At 47.7% G+C, this 21,894-nt stretch overlaps 1 protein-coding gene across 1 annotated transcript; it reads left to right on the top strand.

Annotated features, from left to right (window-relative positions):
• The first annotated feature begins 4,926 nt into the window (after positions 1 to 4,926).
• On the top strand, positions 4,927 to 21,307 carry ccdc13 (coiled-coil domain containing 13). The gene is made up of 15 exons (XM_007912155.2): positions 4,927 to 5,238; positions 7,300 to 7,448; positions 9,315 to 9,457; positions 10,975 to 11,073; positions 11,965 to 12,081; positions 13,970 to 14,074; positions 14,274 to 14,432; positions 15,145 to 15,321; positions 15,823 to 16,029; positions 16,730 to 16,866; positions 17,938 to 18,021; positions 18,461 to 18,580; positions 19,278 to 19,432; positions 20,008 to 20,116; positions 20,508 to 21,307. The coding sequence occupies exons 1-15, from the start codon at positions 4,952 to 4,954 to the stop codon at positions 20,662 to 20,664; spliced, it is 2,205 nt and encodes a 734-aa protein (XP_007910346.2). The 5' UTR covers positions 4,927 to 4,951; the 3' UTR covers positions 20,665 to 21,307.
• The last annotated feature ends 587 nt before the right edge of the window (positions 21,308 to 21,894 follow it).

Here is a 21,894-nt window from a genome sequence, read left to right on the forward strand (position 1 = left end):
AGGAAAAGGGAGTCACGCATCCAACCAGTCAGCTGTAAAGCACTGCTTCTGATGAACAATTTATACCTGTGTTAGCGGAGAAACTGGAGGCCTGTGGTTTAAATTGGAAAGTGTCGCAGGTAAAGGCTGACGTGAGAAGATCATGAGAGGTTGGTTTGAAGAAGGCCCTTTGGCCCATTTGATCTCATCCTTGCTGAATACCCACTCTGCCATTCTTCAATGATAGCAAGAAGCTGGATTATTAAATACAACAGCAGACCCCCAAAAAACAGCCTCAGTCATTAAGAATTATTTCCTGAAATCGCCTTTTGCAATCTTAAACCTGTCCCACAACGGTTTATGTTCTGCGAGAGGGGAGGAGGGATATTTTCTCAGAGTCAGATAATGAATATTCTGCATCTTTTCCCCAATTAACAGGTAGTTAATTGGGGAAAAGATGCAGAATTGTTCAGGGCATTATTGTTCAGGACGTTTTTGCGCTGGTGCTTTTAGATTGGGAGGTGGGCGGGAGGGAGAATCCTGTCTGGTAGGGTGTGTGTGGTCTGGAACATCATAATGATCTTCTCACATTTTATACTTTGGGAGTCGGACAGCACTTCCGTTCACCCGCTGAGGACTTCATTAGGTGCTTGATGTGGAACCCAATGTTTTTTGTGTCGTGTCATTTTAAGGAAATTGAAAATTCTGTCTTTTGGAACATGTCTTTTCCAGCAAGGAAAGAGCATCCAAGGTCTGACCACGTGTGAAGTCTTAACATGTTCTTGTACTCACCGGGCAATGTGAGCGCTCGGAACGAATTTTTAAATGCCGAAGATTTTAAAAGAATTCCCTTGAGCAAACTTATAAGCAAAAGGGCCATTACAACATGTACGACCTGTGCAATGGAATACAATCTTAGGTGGGGTTATTTTTGCTACAGTCATATCCTGGATTATTCTTTTAATGCCCATTAATTATTATGAAGGAGTACGGCAAAACGTATCGGGATTAAAAGATCCGAGCAACTAATAAACTGGTAGAACAGGCTCCGGTTCAGGCTTTCCTTGTTCCTATGTATTTGTGCAAAGTCATTGGGGATTATTTTGATACGGAACTATAGATTCTGCCCCCTGGCTGCAGTTTTGAATTCGAGAGCAATAATTTTAGGTGCAACTAGTCCAAAGTCTAACTATTGTGGGACATTGATCTATGCAAATTAGCTGTCACATTTGACTAGCAATACGCAGTGATTCCCTTTACTGTGAATCCTTGAAAGTGCTTTGAGACGGTTCGACAATGCGATAAAGCGCGAGATTAAACGCAACATTATTCGCAAGGTCGAGAGTGGGCGGATAGGTCACTCATTCACAGCCTTCCCAAAGGATATCGGTACCAGATAGAACCAGATTAAAGCCCTCCTGTATTTAAGTTGTTTCCACCTTCCACCCTTTGAAAGAGAGGTTTATTTAAACAATAATCATAAGATGGTTGTGGCCTGAAACGCCAATGATCATCTTATACTTTACAAAATCCAATTGAAATAATCTTTTAATAGGTTAGTGAGAGAGACCTTTGTTGACCAGCTATACTAGTAAATAATAGGGATCCGGGAAAATGGAATGAAACTATCACAGTTGATATCACAGGTAATTGTTACAGGTGATAATTATCATGCCACACATATTTCTCTTCCGTTATCACTTTGCTTGAACAGATTATATTTTTGTGCAATATCTGTCGCCATGTTTTACGAGTTGCTGTAAATTCTGTCTTGCTGTACAGCTAATAAAGGTGATATTTACTGTTATGGTATGTCTTTATTTGTGTCTATGTCCAGCTCAGTGGTAACTGGCGTCTTCCAGGTTTCAAGGAAGCGCTCAGGTTCGTCACGCTTGTCCAAACCTCTGTGAGAATTTGGGCTCGCGCTCGAGGGCATGTCTGCAACTCCCAAAGATTCACTAGGAGGTTAATCATACCTTGGGTTGCTTTGCTGGATGTTGTCAGCATCGAACCAGAGATATTGCTGCTTCCCTTCCCTTCCCAAGGAAAATACAATGACATCTAGCGTCCCATTTTATTAAGATCCTGGATGAAAGGTTGAGTGGACCAAGCTGGCATTTCCTTCATCCAGCACCTCGGGACGTCCTCCCGACGTGAAAGGCGCTATACAAATATAATGCTGTATTGCATCCAGAAGTCTAATGCTCAACTAGACCGAGCTGGCCACTGTGTGTGATGTGTGAAAAGAGAAGGCTTATAATACTAAAGATTGTAAGAGAGGAATTTCTCTTATTGACAGTTGCTCCATGTTGTGTTTGATGTATTGACATGGTTGTGTTTCTTTTTCTCTCTCTCTCTCCAGTCGGATCCGCTGAGAACTTATCCCATTCAAAAAGGTCCCCGGAGAAGCTTCACGGTGACGGCTAAGTTTATCTTCCAACTTCCTAAAGATTGTCTGGGTCGTGAGATAATTTACCGTCAATCCTACAGATAGTCTCGGGGACTTGAGAGTCATTTACTTACGGAGTTGAACGCGTGCTCCACATCAGGAATGTCATCCCCCCCCCTCTCTATAAAATCAAGCGACCCTTTTTTTTATGAACGGGACAATTCCTTTTGTAGTAATAGTATATATAACGACTGAATCAAAAATATAACCACTTCAATAAAATGTCATAAATAATATGCGCCAATAACAGCCCTCAGCAATACGTCATATAAATCATATAACTATATATTTCAACAATAGTAAAATAAGTCAGTAATCTGTAAATAATATAACGATTTCGATCTGAGCTAAGCCTGATTCTATCTGCAGCCGCTATCCACACGTTTGCATTTCAGCAAGGACCCCTGCTTAGCCGTTACGCCCACCACCTCATACTTTTTTTGTGGGTGGGGGGGTGGTGGGGGTCTCAGTCGGGTGTCTTAGACGCGCGGAAACCTGTCACCTGTGTTTACGAGTATCCAAACCAAACAGAGATTTCCGTGCATCCCACCTACAGGGTATTCACAGAGTCCTCTTACCCTTTGTCGCAAGACAGCGATGCGAGACTGGTCACGAAAACGACGGCGCTCACGTTCCTCTTCCAGACGTCGCTCAATACCGTTGAACGTACTGAGTGCAACGCGGTAACTTCTACACACAACGATCAATCGTTCTTCCGCACGTGTCGGTTGTTGGTCAAGTGCGCTGTGTTTTAAGAAGAACAAACACACACATTGGTGGGGAGGGGGGGGTAACAGGACTTTGTGGACACGGGGAGTGTAATACTGTATAAATAATATGCAATTGGCTGCATTGGCCAAGTTTCCTGACTCCGCGCGCCTGGGGCGGTCAATAGGAACTCGATTGGGGGGGGGGGGGGGGGGGTGGGAATCGCTTTTTTTTCCCCCCCAATAATAACAATAATAATAGTAATAATTTGGTCGCTTCAAAATCCGCGACTCTTGGCGGGGACCTCGCTGGGCGTCCTTTGGCCCACCAAAAAACGCACAGTCACTACGCTACGCTCGACAAGCGGGTCCGGTGAAGCGCTTTGAGACGTCCCGACGAAGGGGGGAACGAGGCGCCGGGTCGAAGGCCAGGAATATTTTGATTGATTGACTGATTGATTCATTGATTGATTCATTGATTGATTCATTGATTGATTCATTGATTGATTCATTGATTGATTATTATTTCTAGTTATTCAAGTATCAGAGGAGAGGAGAGGCCGGGAATTGAGGTCCTCGGTCACTGTTGGTCCCCCACTCCATCCCTCTCCCCCCCCCACACCCCCTTCTCTCTCTCTCTCTCTCCCCCTCTCCCTCTGCCTCTTTCTGTCTCTCCACCACTGTTGGGCGTGAAAACCGCCCGTTTGGGCGCGAACCCCGCCCACTCGGGGGCGGGAAACCCGCGAACCCCGCCCAAATCTCCCGGCTGAGTGGGCGGGGCCCGGTCTCCCTCGGTTACCGTTGCCAGGAGACGCCGCGTCGCAGCTCAGCCATCGGAAGGGGGTGGGTGCGGGTTTCACGCCCAAGTGGGCGGTGTTCACGCCCAAAGCGGGGCCCTTTCCGCGCCCAAAATGGGCGGTTTTCACGCCCGATTGGGCGGGTTTCGCTTCGAACGGGAAAAAAAACTTTTTTTTCCTTAATTTGTTGTTATTATTATTAAAAAATATATGTACCATAACGTCCCCTGACACGGGTTGGCCTCTCGCTGACCTTCCCTCACGTCGGAGGGGGTGGGGGGGGATGGGGGTCTCCGGCTCGTTACAGGCGGCGGCGGCGCTACTTTTGGGCTCGTGTTTGGGCTACAAACCGCGCGACCCACACACACACACACACACAGGCACAGAGAGGCTTCTGGAAGCTGTTGAGGGGGAGAGAGAGGGAGAGGGAGGGAGAGACAGAGGGAGAGGGAGAGGGGAGGGAGAGACAGAGGGAGAGGGGAGGGAGGGAGAGATAGAGGGATAGAGAGAGGGCGTGAGAGGGAGAGAGACAGAGGGAGAGAGAGAGAGGGAGAGATAGAGGGAGAGAGATAGAGGGATAGAGAGAGGGGAGAGGGAGAGAGACAGAGGGAGGGAGGGAGGGAGAGAGAGAGATAGAGGGAGAGACAGAGGGAGGGAGGGGAGAGGGAGAGATAGAGGGAGAGAGGGAGAGATAGAGGGAGAGGGAGAGAGATAGAGGGAGAGATATAGACAGAAGGAGGGAGAGAGACAGAGGGAGAGAGACAGAGGGAGAGATAGAGAGAGAGAGATAGAGGGAGAGACAGAGGGAGGGAGGGAGAGAGAGAGATAGAGGGAGAGACAGAGGAAGGGAGGGAGGGAGCGAGGGAGGGAGGGAGTGAGGGAGGGAGCGAGGGAGTGAGGGAGCGAGGGAGTGAGGGAGCGAGGGAGTGAGGGAGCGAGCGAGGGAGGGAGGGAGGGAGGGAGCGAGGGAGGGAGGGAGCGAGGGAGGGAGGGAGGGAGGAAGCGAGGCGGGGGTCCAGATGGAGGGGGACCAGCAGGTGACGGAGGACCTGAAGCTGCAGTTCCAGGCGCTGCAGCAGCAGCAGCGGAAGAGGATGGAGGCGATGGCGGCCAAGAAGAAGGAGAAGGAGAAGGAGGAGCAGCAGCAACAACAACAACAACAACAACAGCAGCAGCAGCAGCAGCAGATGATGGAGAGCCAGAGCCATGGCCATGGCCAGGAGGGACCGTCCCTCAGCCTCGCAGTCAGCGATGACATGGACCTGCAGCTGACGTCCCCGCGGACCGTGCCCCGGGCGGGCAGCAGGTAACCCGCGCTCCCGGGACCGTACCGTCTCCCGGGGATAGATAATCAGTAATAATCCCTAACAATGATAGTTATTAATCCCGGCCTTTGACGCAGCGCCTCGTCACGTCTTCGAGAGACGTCTCGAAGCGCTTCACGGGGACTTCACTCCGTCCGTAAAGTCAATCCCCCCCCACCACCGCCCCCCACCGCCCGCACACACACACACACACACACAGCCGCGCAGTGAAGTGAATTATTATTGTTCTGTTTTATTTCAGGTTTATTATTATTATTATTATTATTATTAATCCCCCTCCCCCCGGAAAAGCGATCTGCCAATCGACTAACAACCGGGAGCAAGGAACCTTGCCCGAGGTTTCGCCCTGACCCGCCCGGGAATCGAACCCCAGGACCTCTCTCTCGCTTGCGAGGCGAGGGCTCTAACCCCTGAGCTACAGGGGCTCCACGACGTATGGGATTGTAGGGAAGCCAACGTCTTCTCTCCTGCCGGTCCGAACTCCTCAGCCTCCCACCGACCCAAGGCTTGAGGACCCCAGGGGTGCGCGGTGGGGGTAACCCGCTGGAGTCTAGCCACGCTGCCCCCCCCGCTCTCTGGAACTCCATCGCAACGTCTGTCTGACTGGCCCTCTCCCTCCACAATCTCGAGGCCCGCCTTGCCTCTTTGACGGCACTTTCGTTCATCTTTCCAGCCCTCCCACCCTCTTCAGATCCTTTGCAGACGACTGCGTTAAAGTGCTTTGAGACATCAACCCGACATGAAAAGTGCTCTATAAATCCGAATTATATCGTATTGCCTCCGGGAGTATTGATGAATTACCTGTTGGAAAGAAATGCTGAATTGTACAATTGCATTAATATCCCGAACTTCTGTTTGAATTACACTGGGTCTCGGTGAGCAATTTCACACAGCTTTGTCTTCTTGAAGTTAATTTGTTGTCTCCCAGAGGGCACGGAGCAATATAGAGTCTACGATACAGTCTGGGGAGGGAAGAAAACTAAATGGCCTTTCATCATTTCCTGCTTTATGCCTTCCGAGTAGTAAACTTCTGGCACAGGCTCCCTATGGAGCAGAAGTAGATGGGAAAGTGTTGTTTGTTTCAAGAACACATGAGATCGATTTTCTGCCAGAAAATAATATCTCGGGATATATTGTTTGGGACAGGTCATGTCAAGCGACTGACAGGATGGTGGAAGCCGAACTAGATGGACCTTGGTCTTCTTTGGCCTTGTTATTCAGATTGTTAAACCTGGGCAAATTTGGGGTGAAATTTGGGACCCCGCTGTGCGCAATCGGCCGCCGCGTTTCGCCCACAAAATGTACAGTCAATTCTCTTTACAGTGTACCTTGTGAAGCGCTTTGAGACGTCTCGAAGACGTGATCAGGCGCTGTATCAAATGCCAGGATTGTTGTTATTATTAAGTTGTAATGTTTTTGATGTCCAGAAGATGCTGCTCATGTTTACTGTTTAAAGCACTTTGCTTTCCTATCTCTCCTGCTTGGGCTTCTGTTGCCGAACTCACAATTATGAGCCTCACAGTATTCATTTTACTGAGAAATCTAGATAAAATATGATATTCACAGAAGATGCAAAGGTTGAACATAAAATATAAAATCCTTTGCATTTAATATAGCACCTTCTCACGTCATTGAAATGTCTCAAAACACTTCACAGACTATACTGTAAAGTGGATTGACTATATTTTGTGGGTTACATGCGGCAGCCAATTGCGCACAGCAGCGTCCCACAGACAGTCGTGGATTGAGTGACCAAATTGTCATTATTTTTTTTTGAAGGGGTTATTATTACCCGTGGAAAAGATGCCAATCGACTAACAAGCGGGTTCCTGCTGACTGCTCGGTAAACAGAGGCGTGTGTGTGGAGTAAGGAAACTTGCCCAATGTTTTGCCCTGCCCGGGAATCAAACCCGGGTCCTCTCGCTTCTGAGGCGAGCGCTCTAACCCCTGAGCTACAGGATTCCCTGTAGCTTAATTCCTCAGGGTAGGAATGAAGCAGAGATGATGAAATGATGGGAATCCTGTGCCTTGCCCTTGTTTAGGATCTCGCAAAACGAGAATGAGGAGCTGCGGGGACAGGTGAGGGAACTGCTGGACGAGAACGGGAGACTCTACAAACTGCTGAACGAGAGGGACTTCGAAATCAAGCACCTGAAAAAGAAACGGGAAGAGGAGAGACTTGCTCTCGCAGGTAAGAGGTCACTAGGACAACAGCCACAACAACTTGCATTGTTTTAGCGCCCCTCACCCAGGGTAGGAGCCCAGAGCACTTGACAGTGGATGAACACGACTCCGGGCCTGGGGGCAGGTGACCATAGAGGAAGGTCTTCAAGCACAAACTGAAGATCAGGAAGGATGGGGCCAAGGCGGAGGGATTGAGGGAGAGTGTTCCAGAGCTTCGGGGCGTAGTGGCTGAAAGTGCAGCCACCAATAACCAATGACGGAGGTGCGTTGGGGGAGAAAGCTGGTCGGAGAGGTAGGGAGGTGCCAGGGAACGAAGGGATTTGAAGACGAGTGAGAGGATCTTAAAATCGATCTGTTCGGTGATGGGGAGCCAGTGGAGTCTGGCGAGGGCTGGGGTGATGGAGATACAGAGTTCACCCCTGGGCAGGGTGTGTGTGGAGGTTGGCGAAAGCCATCTGGAAAACAATTTGCCTACAATCCAACTTTGGCAACTCAATTAATACACCTCAACAACTCATACCTTCTCAAACGCCCCAGATAAACTCTCCGAGACACTGACCTGCGTGAAGGGCGCTATATAAAGGCAGATGGTTGTCTTGGTAGATACCCTTCCTACGAATACATAACCAGAAATCCACACGGCACTGCAGATGGAATCTGATTGCTGCCTTATACAGCAAAAGTATTACATCTTTTAGCCTTTACTCTGTTCCACTGCTGTTGTATCCCAATGATTGCTTTGCCCTTTGCCCAAGTACTGTATTGGCCTCTGACGGTTCTGTAGATTTATCAATAATAACGTATTATTGTGTCCGTTCTTCTTAGCACCCACTCCCTCCCCTTCATTTCCAATTCTCTTACGCTCAACGGGATGAATGCCGTTAAACTCCGGCTAAATTCCTACCGACAATGAGTCAATCATTTAGGATCCTTTTGCGATGCGGGCAAACAACTCGCTGTCCTTCCTTCCCGGAGTGCTCTGTGTACCAGCAGTGGCTCTCCCCTTCACTATCTGCCGATCAGCTATTTTTTGCCGACTTCTCTCCTGCTGCAGCTGTCAGGTTAGGCAAGGGATGGGGCTCCCCACCTATCCCAGCTTCTTCATCTCCTTCTTCCTCCTCCTGCTGGCTCGCTTCCGCTGACACTTAAATGGATTAATATCGTTCAGTTTCTGGAAGAGAAGCTGTGAATAAAAAAAAAAGTTTACCAGCTGTCGGGACTCAACAGGGCAGTCTTATTATCTCTGTATTTCAACAAAGTGTTGCACTGGGGCTGAGATACTCTTACTTCATAGAACTTTACACCACAGAAGGAGGCAATTCGGCCCATCGTATATCTGCCGGCACTTGGAAAGAGCTATCGAATGAGGCCCCCTCCCCTCATAGCCCTGCAATCTTTTTCCTTTTTAAGTATATATTCAATTCCCTTTTGAAAGTTATTATTGGAAGATATTCCAGTTTCTTCATCTCCCTCCTCCTCCCACTGCTTGCTCGCTTCTGCTGATACTGGATGGATTAATGTCGTTCACTTTCTGGGAAGAGTTTGGGGGAGAGAGAGAGAGAGAGAGAGAGGGTGTGGGGGAGCAATGAAGATGTCACCACTGTCATCAAAGGAGAGCTTTGGCGTAAACGATAATAATAATAATCCTTGCATTTGATACAGCGCCTCATCACGTCTCTGAGAATATACTGTAAAAGTGAATTTGTGGGCGAAACGCGGCAGCCAATTGCGCACAGCAATTGAATAGCTCAATTGGGGAGCAAAATGTACGGTTTGAGGTACAACAACAACTTGCATTTATATAGCGCCTCTCACGCAGGAAAGCATCTCAGTGCTGACTGATCAGTAATCTCAGTGTGTGATTATGGCACAGGGACAGCAGGCATAGCTGGTGACGTGGCTGCAACCAAAATAGTGGAACTGTCTAAGAGGAACCGTGAACTGGTGGTGGAGACTGAGAGCAACAAAACCAAAGTGAAGCAGCTCAACAGCAAAGTGCGGGAGCTCGAGAAGGAGGTTCGTGCAGCATAGTCCTCTTTACAACCCGCCCAACGAGACAGTGTGTACAGTTCCAATGATCAATCAGTCATTCGTCTCTCAGAGCTATTGCTCTGTGTGTGTGCGTGTGTATGTGAGTGAGTGAGTGAGAGCAATGAAGATTGTCACCATTGCCATCCAAGGACACCTTTGGCTTAATTGGCTTAATTGGGGAGCAGACACCAGTGCAGACACAATGGGAGCTCAGCTGATGCTTTAAATAATAATAATAATAGTAATCGCATTTGATATAGCGCTTTTCACGTCGAGAGGACTTCCCAAAGCGCTTCACAGAACACACTGTAAAGTGAATTGACTGTATATTTGTGGGCGAACGCGGCAGCCAATTGCGCACAGCAATGTCCCACAAACAGTCGTAGATTGAAAATGACCAATTTATTATTGTTTTTGGTTTTGGAGGGATTATTATTAGGCTCTGTGTGGAGTAAGGAAACTTGCCCAAGGTTTCGCCCTCTGCCTGGAATTGAACTCAGGTCTCTCGCTGTCAGGTCACTGGGTTTTTCATTTCGAGGTGTCATGTCCTGTCTGATCCAGGAAGCGCACTCGGTCCATTGATGGCTGAAATTCATTCACTCGGCTCTTTGTGTTTCTGTGGCGGATGAAATGATTGCAGTGTCTGGGAACGGGTTGAGAGAGGGACACCATTCTGGCCTTGTTGGAGAGATAACAAGGATCTGCTGTGAACATGGACCACCTGCTCAACTTGGTCTTTTAGTCACTGTGGTCCTGACCTCTGGAGCTCCTTCCCTGTATCTCTCCACCTCACGCCCTTTGTAACTCACCATAAAACCTAAATTTTCTTTCTCCCTTACTCAGTATCCAACACCCACACGCCAAAGCACTGCCGAGCCATTAAGGAAGGAGGTCGGCAATGCTTCTTGCACACAGGATGCATGTGTCCGCTCAGCGGACTTTAGCCTGCTCCTCGTTCCCCCGCCCTGACCGCCCCACCATCGGCGGTCGGGCCTTCAGCCTTTCTGCTCCCAATCTTTAGAACTCCGACTCACAGTCCCTTTGCCTCGCTCCCACCTTTCCTCCTTCAAGGAACCTTCTCAAGACCCTCCTCTTCAACCGCACCCTCCGACTTCTGCCCTCCACCCCTCCTGATCCCAACCCCCAGCTCAGGTGCAAATCCTTGACTGTCCAGTGCGTTGGGACGTCCTCTCGTTTACAAATGTAATTTGTTGTTGCTATTGTACTATTGCACTGACAGAGAAAATAATTTGATGCTGAAATGGGGAGACAGCAGGATAGACATTCTGGAAGGTTATGGTCAAATGGATATGGTCTTGTTTTGTTGTGATTGAAACCCCCAAATCTTCCAGACCTTTGTCCAACGCTAAACTGGCAGAGCCTGAGATATCACGTGGGTTGAGGTGAGATCCCAATGGTTTAATGATCCCAATCGTCTCATTGATTCCTTTGATGTTTGTCCCAGTCAAATTATTGTAGCATTGTTGTTGGTTTTTTTACAGCTCCAGATTGCTCTAACAAACAGTCAGTCACACGGTTCTACAGAAGCAATGCCACGAGTCACCAAAGATCTCTCTCCCAAGACAAAGGATGGATTACTGGTCAGTTTAAATAGCAACTAAGACGTTATACCCTCTACCTTTTCCTGTCCTGTTTACATTGTTCATCTTAAATACAGAGTCACTACAATTCACAATAAAACTTTGCAGATCACTTTATTAATAATAATAATAATCCTTGCATTTGAAATAGCCTCTTATCAAATCGCCCTTCACAGACTGTACTGTAAAGTGGATTGACTGTGTATTTTGTGGGTGTAACTTCCAGGCAATCTAACCTGCACAGCAGGGTCTCACAGACAGTCGTGGATTGAGTGACCAATTTATTATTATTATTTTTTTAAGGAATTATTACCCCCCGGTAAAGTGATCCACCAATCGACTAACAACTGGACCCTACTTACTGCTGGGTAAACAGGCACGTGGAGTAACTTGCCCAACATTTCACTCTGCCGGAACCGAACCCGGGACTCTCGCTTGCGAGGCGAGTGCTCTAACCACTGGTCTACAGAAGGCTACAGGACTCCACCTCAGCTTTCCCCATCCCATTATGTGTTTATATTGTTCACAGTTTCTACAATTCACAGTAGAAATCTTGTGAATTGCTTTATGGTGTTTCCATGGCATGAGAAGGAGCTAAAAAAATTGCAGGGATTATTATTTTTATTATTATATCTCATTTGCCATCATCTGTTGCCACTTTTCTGCACTGACCACAATTAAAATGTCACACAGCTCCTCCCTCACTTACCTTTGCTACAACCATGGTCGGAGTTGAAGGTAACTCAGGAATTCTACAATGTTTTTTTATATATATATAACAGTTGTATTTTTCCGTTCGGGTGCAGTTATAGTTCAACAGTCTGCCTTGTTTTTGGAGACTCTCTGACCAGAAGTTGATCAATATGAAATTCTGCTGATTGCCCTCAACAGTCTGACAACCCCGAGGTCAAAGCCCTTCAGGAAAAGCTTTGTGCGACCAACCTCAAACTGGTCGAATCCCGCAACCAGATCCAGAGTGTCAAACAAGAGCTGAAAATGGCACATAAGGTATGGGAGCCACACACCCACATACACACACACACACACACTCACACCCCCCCCCCACACACACACACCCACTCACAAACACCCATTCACACACACCCACACACACCCACATACATACACGTACACCCACACACACACACCCACTCACACACACACACACTCCACCCATTTAATTTGAATTGGTTCTGTTTGGCAGCTCCCCCAGCCCCCCACGCCAACCCTGACACACACCCACATACAATTGATAAATTACTATCCTCGAACCTTACAGTACTGAGACTGTAAGTCGTTTGGTGCATTAGTCAGGCTCAATTGGTGGCTCACTCTTGCCTCGGAGTCAGAAGGTTGTGGTTTCAAGCCCCCAGTTTAGCCTGACATGGGCTGCGGGGGGTGGGTGGTGCTGCGTTCTCGGAGGTGCCGTCCTTCAGATGAGATGTCAAACCGTCTGCCTGTTTAGGTGGACATTTGTTCTAGTTCTCCCTCATCCTCTCCGCTCCACCATCGGTGGCCGTGCCTTCAGCCACTACGCTCTGGAACTCTCTCCCTCAACCCCTCCTCATTGTCCCCTCCCTCCCGCCTAAAGACCTCTTTTGATTGCCCCCTCCCTTGGCTTCACCACTGTGAAGCGCTCTTGGACGCTACCCTGTGTGAAGGCCATTGTATTGTTGTTGACGTTAAGGATCCTGCAGGGCTATATGAAAAGAGACGGGAGTTTCTCTCGGTGTCCTGGCCAACAATTCCTCGATAACTTCGCTCATTCACTTCACGGCTGTTTGTAATTACACACAGCAGTTTCCCCGTTGGCTGCCATATTCGCCCCAGAAATCACACAGTCGATGCGTTTCACAGTACACGTGGAGTCCTGTAGCTCTGGTTAGAGCACTCGCCTCGCAAGCGCGAGGCCTGGCAGGGCGAAATGTTGGGCAAGTTTCCGGCAGGGAGAGCGGGGGCGGGTGGGGGGGGGGGAAAAAGAGAGAGACAAGGGGGTTATACCGGCCCATCCTTTATTTCACACCGAGTAGCTGTTACTTTGGGAGGTGAAGGGCACTGTAATTAAAAGTCACGGCAACCACATCTGCTCGCTCAGAGTGGTTCATCCTTAGTACTACAGATGGCGATGCGCTGCCTGGCAGGTCTCCATACCTGCTCTCACTTCAGGTTGGTTTTTCTTGAGCAATGTGTGTGTTCTTTCCTCTCCCCCCATTCCCCCCCCTTTCCCCTCCCAACAGACTGAGCTGACTCCAGCTTCCTGTCGCTGTTTTACCCAGAGCTAGAACTTGAACTTGTAGGAGAGTTGTGTTAATTTATCATGAAAGTGCCACTGCCGTATCCTGTCAAAGAATCCCCGAGGTCTGTGTCCTCTTTAAGATAATGGTAAAATCCCCCAACGAGGCTGTTTGGGGATCCAGAGTCTGCACCAGTTCCTGGGTTTTAATTCATATCCGTGGGATTAATCACAAATCAAACGTGAAAGCCAAAGCACGACTGGACAGTCGCGGTCAGCATCACAGGCAGATTTACCCAAAGCAGGTAAAACGTCAGAGCAGAATTATAATAATAATAATCCTTCTATTTAATACAGCACCTTATCATCGAGACATCTCAAAGCGCTTTAAATAATATATTGTAAAGTGGATTGACTGTATGTTTTGTGGGCGAAACGCGGCAGCCGATTGCGCACAGCGACGTCCCCCACAAACAGCCGTGGATCGATGTCTTCACTCAAAGTAATCCTCGGTCACTTGGGGCGTTTAACAAATTGAAGGTCACGATTGAAAATGATCCTGGAAGGGAGATTTTTTCTGAGGCAAATAATCCATCTTATTTTACTGCAATCGGGCGCAGTGAACGAGCTTTTGAGGATAAATACCTGTTTGTGCTTGTGTAGGTGCTGACTAACGAGGTGGGAGACGAAATCAACCTCCAGCACTTGCTGAGCAACGGAGGGCACTGGCGAGGCCGAGCCGAGCAGATTCAGGTTTTGCAGAAGAAGGTGAAGGAAGTACTTTGTTCCGCCCCATCTGGTGGCTTTGCTCTGTTTTTGGACCCGTGCGCTCACTGGATGTAGCGTAAAGTGGAGTGACTGTGCGTTTTGTGGGCAAAACGCGGCAGCCAATTTGTTGAAGGTTAAAAAGCCTGTCGGGGCAGAACAAAGTATTTGAAGCTGAACTAACTTGAGTGTATTTAAATAGGTCAGAGAGTTAGAAAACCAACTGCGTCAAAATATCCAGAAGGGCCAGTCCTCGGAGCAGAGCACTGAGGAGGCAACGGTTTCCTGGCACTTAACGGGACAAGACAAAAACGTAGCACATATTAGGGCGATGGAGAAAGAAAGGAAAGGAGCCCTGGAGGTAAGTGATGAGTTACGGTCCCTCCCTCCATCCCTCCCGAAAATCTCTTCAGGTTTACCAGGTGACTAGTGCACCACGTCCTGATGACTGACCGGCTGACTGACCTGCAGCGAGTTTTGCAAGAGCTTTAAATGTCAACACGTTTCGCTCTTTATTTTAGAAATAGCGTTAAAATATACTGCAAAATACATTTCAGGTCTCTGAAGGCACTTTGACTCATTTCTCTTCTGCTCAAAATACCGATCCCCCTCACTCGAGTGACTACTATAATAATCCTGGCATTTGATGCAGCGCCTCATCACGTCTTCGAGACGTCTCAAAGGGCTTCACAGAATACACTATAAAGTGAAATGACTGTATATATTGCAGCCAATTGTGCACAGCAGCGTCCCCACAAACAGTCGTGGATTGAGTGACCAAATTATTATTTTATTTTCTTGAAGGAATTATTACCCCCGGAAAAGCGATCCACCAATCGAATAACAACCGGGTTCCTACTGACCGCTGGTAAACAGAGTCATGTGTGTGTGTGTGGAGTGAGGAGACTTGCCCAATATCTCGCTCTGACCTGCCCGGGAATCGAACCCGGGTCCTCTCGCTCGCGAGGCGAGGGCTCTAACCACTGAGCTCCAGGAGTATTATATTGCTCAGTGTGTCAGTGGCGAGTCCTGTCAATGTAAAACGTTGCCCTTGTTTGTGGGTTTTTGTTCAGAAAATGACCAGCGACCACGGGGTGCTGCAGAAGGATCACGAGGAACTCAAGCAAAGGTTGGACGGGTCGAAAGCCAGGAACAAAGTCTTAGCTGTTGAAGTGAAAACTCTGAAGAGTCAAATAGCGACTCTCCTGGAGAAGGGGAAGCACGATGATGAGCTTGTTGGTGTGCTGCTGGTAAGAGATCTCGTGCAGGGGTGGGGAGCGCCTAAATAAGTCAGCGTTTCACCCCCCACCGCTGTGCAGAAACCGCCCCTCTCTCCGGGTGCTCGACAATTTATATAGCGCCCCTCGTGCAGGATAGCGTCTCAGAGCGCCTGACAGTGGCAGAGCATCAGCCGGGGGTGGGGTGGGGGGGAGAGAGGTGACCGTAAGCACGGTCGAAGAGAGTCAGGGTGTCGTGGCTGAAAGCACGGCCACCGACGGTGGGATGGAGGGGTCGAGGGACAAGCAGGAGGCTGGAGCCAGCAGAGCAGAGACAGCAGCAGGTGGTGGCGTGGGGGATAAGCAGGTCAGAGAGGTGGGGAGGCGCCAGGGCAGGAGGGGATTTGTAGGCGAGCGTGAACCTATTGAGCTCCCATTTAAACATCCGCCTGGATTCTATTCTGCCTCTAAAGCCTCCTGAGGCAGTGCGTCCATCTCGCACTCTCGCACCCAAAGTGTTGCGTTCTTTCACAGAAACAGCAGAGGCAACTGCACGAGGTTCTGGATCACTTGAGTCAGCAGGAGATGAAGAGCAAGGTGACCGAGCAGAGCCTCAGCCAGCAGCTCAACAGCGAGGCCCAGACGCACAGCTCCCTGATTGTCCAACTCCGGCAGATGGTGAGCGAGCGGGAAGCCAAAGTGAAGGAGCTCGAGGAGGAAGTCAAACAACTGGTACAGAAGGTAAGTGATAGTCGCAGAGTCTGCGTGGCTCAGCTGCTGTTCATCTCACACACACAACCTTGCAATAGCACAGGGATAATAATAATAATACTCTTTGCATTTGATGCAACGCCTTTGTCACGTCTTCAAGACGTCTCAAAGCGCTTCACAGAATATACTGTAAAGTAAGTGACTATTTTTTGGGTGAAACGTGGCAGCCGATTGCGCACAGCAGCGTCCCACAGACAGTCGTGGATTGAGTGACCAAATTATCATTATTGTTATTTTTCGGAGGAATTATTGTCCCAGGAAAAGCGATCCGCCAATTGACTAACAACAAGAACAACAAAATTACATTTGTGTAGTGCCTTTCACGTCGGGAGGACGTCCCAAGGCGCTGAAGCATGTTCCTACTGACTGCTGGTAAACAGGTGTGTGTGTGTAGTGTGTGGAGTGAGGAAACTTGCCCAACGTTTCGCCCTGACCTGCCCGGGAATCGAACCCGGGTCCTCTCGCTTGCGAGGCGAGGGCTCTAACCACTGAGATACCGAACTCCAAATACTTTGAAAAGCAATTATTGTCTTTATGCAACCAACCATCTGGCTACGTCAATGGATAATTTGCCCACATGACTTTCACGCCACAGTGCATCCTTTTTAAATGCGTATGCGATGACCGAGCAAGTGTGGATCTGATCAAGCTTCTGTTGTATGATTCCCAGGAGCAGCAGCAAAAGATGCCAACTTCAGAGGCTCAGTATCCATCCAACCTGACTCACGTGGACAGCTTTGGTGAACATTCACTCCACCGTACTTCGACAGTAGAGGACGAGACAGCGGGGAGTTTACTTTCTGCTCGGTGAGCAACAGATGAGAATTTAGGAGAACAATAATAACAATAATCCTCGCATTTGATTTAGCGCCTTCTCATGTCTTTGAGGCGTCTCAAAGCGCTTTACGGTATATTGTAGAGAGAACTGACTCTATATTTTGTGGGTGAAACACGGGAGCCAATTGTACACAGCAGCGTCCCACTCGTGGATTGAGTGACTAATTTACTATTATTTTATTTTGAAGAAATTATTACCCCCGGAAAAGCGATCCGCCAATCAACTATCAACCAGGTTCCTACTTACCGCTGGTAAACAGAGGCGTGTGGAGTAAGGAAACTTGCCCAAAGTCTCCTTACTCAAAGTTTCAACATGGGTTTTGAACCCAGAACCTTCTGACTCAGGAGAGAGTGCTACCATCTAAGCCAGACTGATAATTTCACTTGCAAATCCCCCTTTATGATTTATTCTTCCCACACTCTGCTTCACTTAACTTAATCTCCGATGGGGAATCCATCAACGATTGTTCACAACGGTATGTGTCTTGGCCAACAATCCCCCAGAAAAAAAAAGAAAATGGTCATTCACTTATTGGTTTTGTAGTACATCGCTGTGCACAGTCCTGTAGCTCAGTGGGTAGAGCACTCACCTCACAAGCGAAAGGGTCTGGGTTTGATTCCAGGGCAGGGTGAAACCTTGGGCAAGTTTCCTTACTCCACACAGTAAGGAGCAGTTTATCCAGCAGTAAGTAGGAACCCGGTTGTTAAGACAATTAACGAATCACTGTTTTTTAATCCCTCNAAAAAAAAATTGGGGTTACTCAATTGACAAGTGCTTGTGATACGCTGCTGTGCGCAATTGGCTGCCACATTTCGCCCTCAAAATACACAGTGAATCCACTTTACAGTATATTCTGTGCAACGCTTTGAGACATCTGAACAACGTCATAAGTTGCTATATCAATTGCAAGGATTGTTTTTTATTAAGGTAGCATTCCAGACCACTCGCAAGGGACAAGTGAATGAATAACAGAAGAGAACTGAGTTAACTGGGGTTTTTTTTCTCAAGAGAGCGCGTAATATCTTCTTGATTCCCAACAGTTCGGTGTCTGCAATGGGACACATACTGGTCGAGTCGTCTGCTGCTCAGTCTCCTTCGACACTCGCCACCGGAAGGAACTCGAGGTTTGTTTGCATGTTTGTATTTAGGAGTGTAAAGGCTGCAAGAAAATACCTGAGTGAATCATTTTCCTGTTAGACAACAGGAGGGTTGGAATGCCCTTCTTTCCAATAACGGGGAAATATTAACACTCTCAGCAGTAATTGGACTTTCTACTTGTCAGCGGCTGATACAGTATTTCAGTGCCTTGGAACGGTGTGGGTTGGAGCTCCGCGTCAGTCAATGCTGATACTCTAGTGCGAGGGGGTTTGGGGGGTGGGGGGTCAGTGCTGTGATGTCAGAGATGCTGTCCTGTCCTCGGATAAGATGTTAAACAAAGGTCTATTTTGTTTGTTCCAAATCAAACTTTGCCATTGATGAGCGCTCTGAGGCTCCGTCCTGCGTGAAGAGCGCTATGTAAGTCATCGTTAAACATCCTGTGACGTCTCGTCTTTTTCATCTCAGCATGAACGGGATTGACGTCAACACTCTCCAGCTACAATGCACTCAATACAAATCACTTTACCAAGCTGTGGAAGTGGAGAGGGACAAACTCCTGGAGCTGGTCAGTCTTCAGCAGAAGAGGTAGGAATGAAACCAGTAATAATAATAAATAATAATTTAAAACAATGGTCACGCCATCCATAGACACTGCTGTGCCCAACTGGCTGCCACGTTTGCCCACAAAATACACAGTCAATTCACTTTACAATATATCCTGCGAAGCGCTTTGAGACTTCTCAAAGACAGGATAAGCCGCTGTATCAAATGCAAGGATTATTACTGTAATTATATAATAATGCACACATTTGATAAAGTGCCTCTCACAACGAGAGGATATCTCGGTGCGTTTTACTGTGATTGCGTATTCGTAGGCAAACATTGCAGCAGCAATGTCCAGTCAGGTCCCCACAAACAGCCAATTCATGAATTCATGAATATCCCCAGGATTACTGACCAGGACAATATACACACAGGCAGTTGTTAACTTGATGAATCTTTTCAGTTAATGTCACTTGATGCAGAAGCACTGCCTGCCTCTGCTCCAGCATCGGCGACGGCCTTTTCAGTCACTAAGCCCCGAAATGCTCAAACACTCTTCCTATATCCCTCCGCCTTCACCCCCTTCCTTCCCCATCTTCAGGTCGCACCTGAAGACCTTCCTCTTCGTCGTGCCTTCAGTCACCTTCCCCCTAGCTCGGTGTCATGCTCCGCCACTGTCTGGGACTCTACCCTCGTTACGGACGCTGTGTAAATGCAAGTTATTGTTGTCTTGGTTTAGGGTGGAGGGAAGCAGCGAGAAGCTTTTGGAAGCTGAGCGGAAGCTTCAGGAGGTCAGACGACGATCTGCCATTTTGGAGCAACAGCTTGGAAAAGCCAAACTAGACGCAGGGAAAAGCCACGACCCCAGCAAACACAACAATAAGAACAAGCCAAGTAAGTACAGAGTTACGTTGGGATTACGTCCAGGCGTCCAGTTGACATTAGAACTGGGCCCTTAAATAAAGGTAAGAAGTGTAACTGCGAGTTGCTGCTGTACGATGCCCAAAACGTTTTAAGTGAGTAGTCACAATCCAGTGCGGTGAGTAGGGAAACTTGCCTAAGGTTTTTCCCTGCCCGGGAATCCAACCCGGGTCCTCTCACTCGCGAGGCGAGCACACGAGCCACTGAGCTGCAGGACTCCAGCTGCAGCAAAAAAAAAAATTCTTGATCAATTGCTAACTCACGTTCTGCATGTCCCTACAAGCGCTCCGAGACTCTGCAGCCATATAAGTGCAAGTTGTTTTTGTTGTTGTTTTTATGTCCCTTTCCTGTTAGGTGTAGTGACTAAAAGCCACAGTGGGGCCGGGACGTACGTTGTGCAATTCCTGAAGCAGATTACCGTGATATTGGTAATATTTTTAAACTGTGGGGAATGTTCTTTTTGTGTCTTCCCAAACTGGGCGAAGTACCGAAGACGATACCTTTCCCATCAGCTCACGCTGCTCTGTTCTGTTCTTTTGTAAATGAAGATCTGTCCTCAAGTGGTGGGCGTCAGAGCTTGAATCCGTCGAGCAGCAGAGACCTGCCTCCAGCGATGGCTGTGTCCTCGGATGCACAACTAGAAGAACTTAACACACGGTAACTAACTGTTAAAAACAATGGCTTATGCAAGTCATTGCCCACCATCATTTCAAACGTGCGTACAATAATACAATTGTTTTCGTACAAACAATACACCCGCTTATACCATCGGAGTCGGGAGACATGTTGAACGATAGATAATTTACAGCACAGAATGACGGTCATTCTGCCTTCAACGTTACTGAAAATTTCAGGCATTTCACAAATTCTTTGATTACACAACTTTACTGTAACGTGTCTATAAATATACTATTTACTGTATATTAATATATATATAGAAAAATCTTAACAATTGTATTTAAACAGTCTGTTCGCCTTTCCTCATCGCTCTGTCAGACCGGGCGGTTATGTGAGTCTGGGTGTAAACCTGTGGCCTCTGTATTTTCAGGCTCACCATACAGATGGATGAAAACGGAGCCCTGAAGACTGCTTTGCAAAGCACCTTGAAAGCCAAACAGGAGGATCTCGCACTGTACCAGGACATGGTCAGTCAGGTGAAACAGATCTTCCTGCAGGCGATTCGACAGCACAAAGACAAACATTGAAAGGGAACACACCAGAGATCCCCTCCTTTGTATCCTGACCCTGAGGGCACAGCCCAGCATTCTGATACTCAACAACAACTTGTATTTATACAGCGCCCTTGTATTAGAGACTGATGGAAAGCAACACTCGGTCAGAATGGAATTGGCTCCAATCCAACATCACATCAACCTGTGATTCCGCACCAACAGAGACGTTGCACAACTTGACCCAGGCTATCGTGACCCACGTGTGTTATTGAGGAACAATTATCATTTTGTTGCTGCTTATTACTTATTGCACCTGGAAACACTGAGGGAGGCAAAGCATTACTTTTTGTCTCCCCAGCCGTCAACGGAACCAGCTTCTTATTTTAAAAAAATTATTCGTCTTTATAAATAATTATAAATCAAAGATATTATCCTCAAGGCATGGCGCTGGTTAAAATTAAACGACGTTAATTCCGAGTGGGAAAAGGTTTGGCTGCTTGAGGTGTATAAGCCACACGTTGACAATATTACAGACTGTCAGTGAAAGGATTCATTTACCTGTTACCTCAATGTCCACCCCCTCCCACCCCCACCCTTTGTCGTGAAATGAATCGTAACCTTTCACGCTGTTTGCTTGTTCTCAATGTACGGTTTTCTAAATTAAAACAAAAAGTATTTTTTTAACTGTATGTCTATTGCTTTGGAATTTGGGTTATCCACGAAGGATTTGGAAGTGCAGACAAGTCACTGGGGGCAGGGAATCCTCCCACTCAGCTCCTGTTAAACCTGCAGCCAAAGCCCTAGTGGGTAGGGTGAGGTCCTAACTAGACAAGCAGCGGGAAAGCTTGCCAGGCAGAGACATCGACAAGCTCTACGGTGATTTATTGCATACCATCATATATTATATACTGCAGACCATTATTCCGAGGCACTCTGGGATTAGTCATAATAAGCACAACATAGTATTAAACCACAAGGTGACACAAGTTTTAACAGGATCCAGATAAGGATTGAACGTGTGGATGTGAAAGGTGGTTTCTTTCCCCAGTTCCGAGAATGGGTGTAAACATCCACTTTGATTGTTGTGTGTTTCTGAAACACCAAACTAGTGAGGGTGAGGTTGTAGTTTACTGCACAAATGGAAAAACAAATGGAACAGGGTGGGTGGGAAAACCATCAGCTTTGGCGGTTCATTTCCTGTAGTGTCCCGCAGTTAAGAGCGTTCGCCTTGCAAGCAAGTGTAAAAAAAATTGGTCACTCAAT

The sequence above is a fragment of the Callorhinchus milii genome, unplaced genomic scaffold (genome assembly GCF_018977255.1).
Source record: "Callorhinchus milii isolate IMCB2004 unplaced genomic scaffold, IMCB_Cmil_1.0 Scaffold2, whole genome shotgun sequence".
Classification (NCBI taxonomy): Eukaryota; Metazoa; Chordata; class Chondrichthyes; order Chimaeriformes; family Callorhinchidae; genus Callorhinchus; species Callorhinchus milii.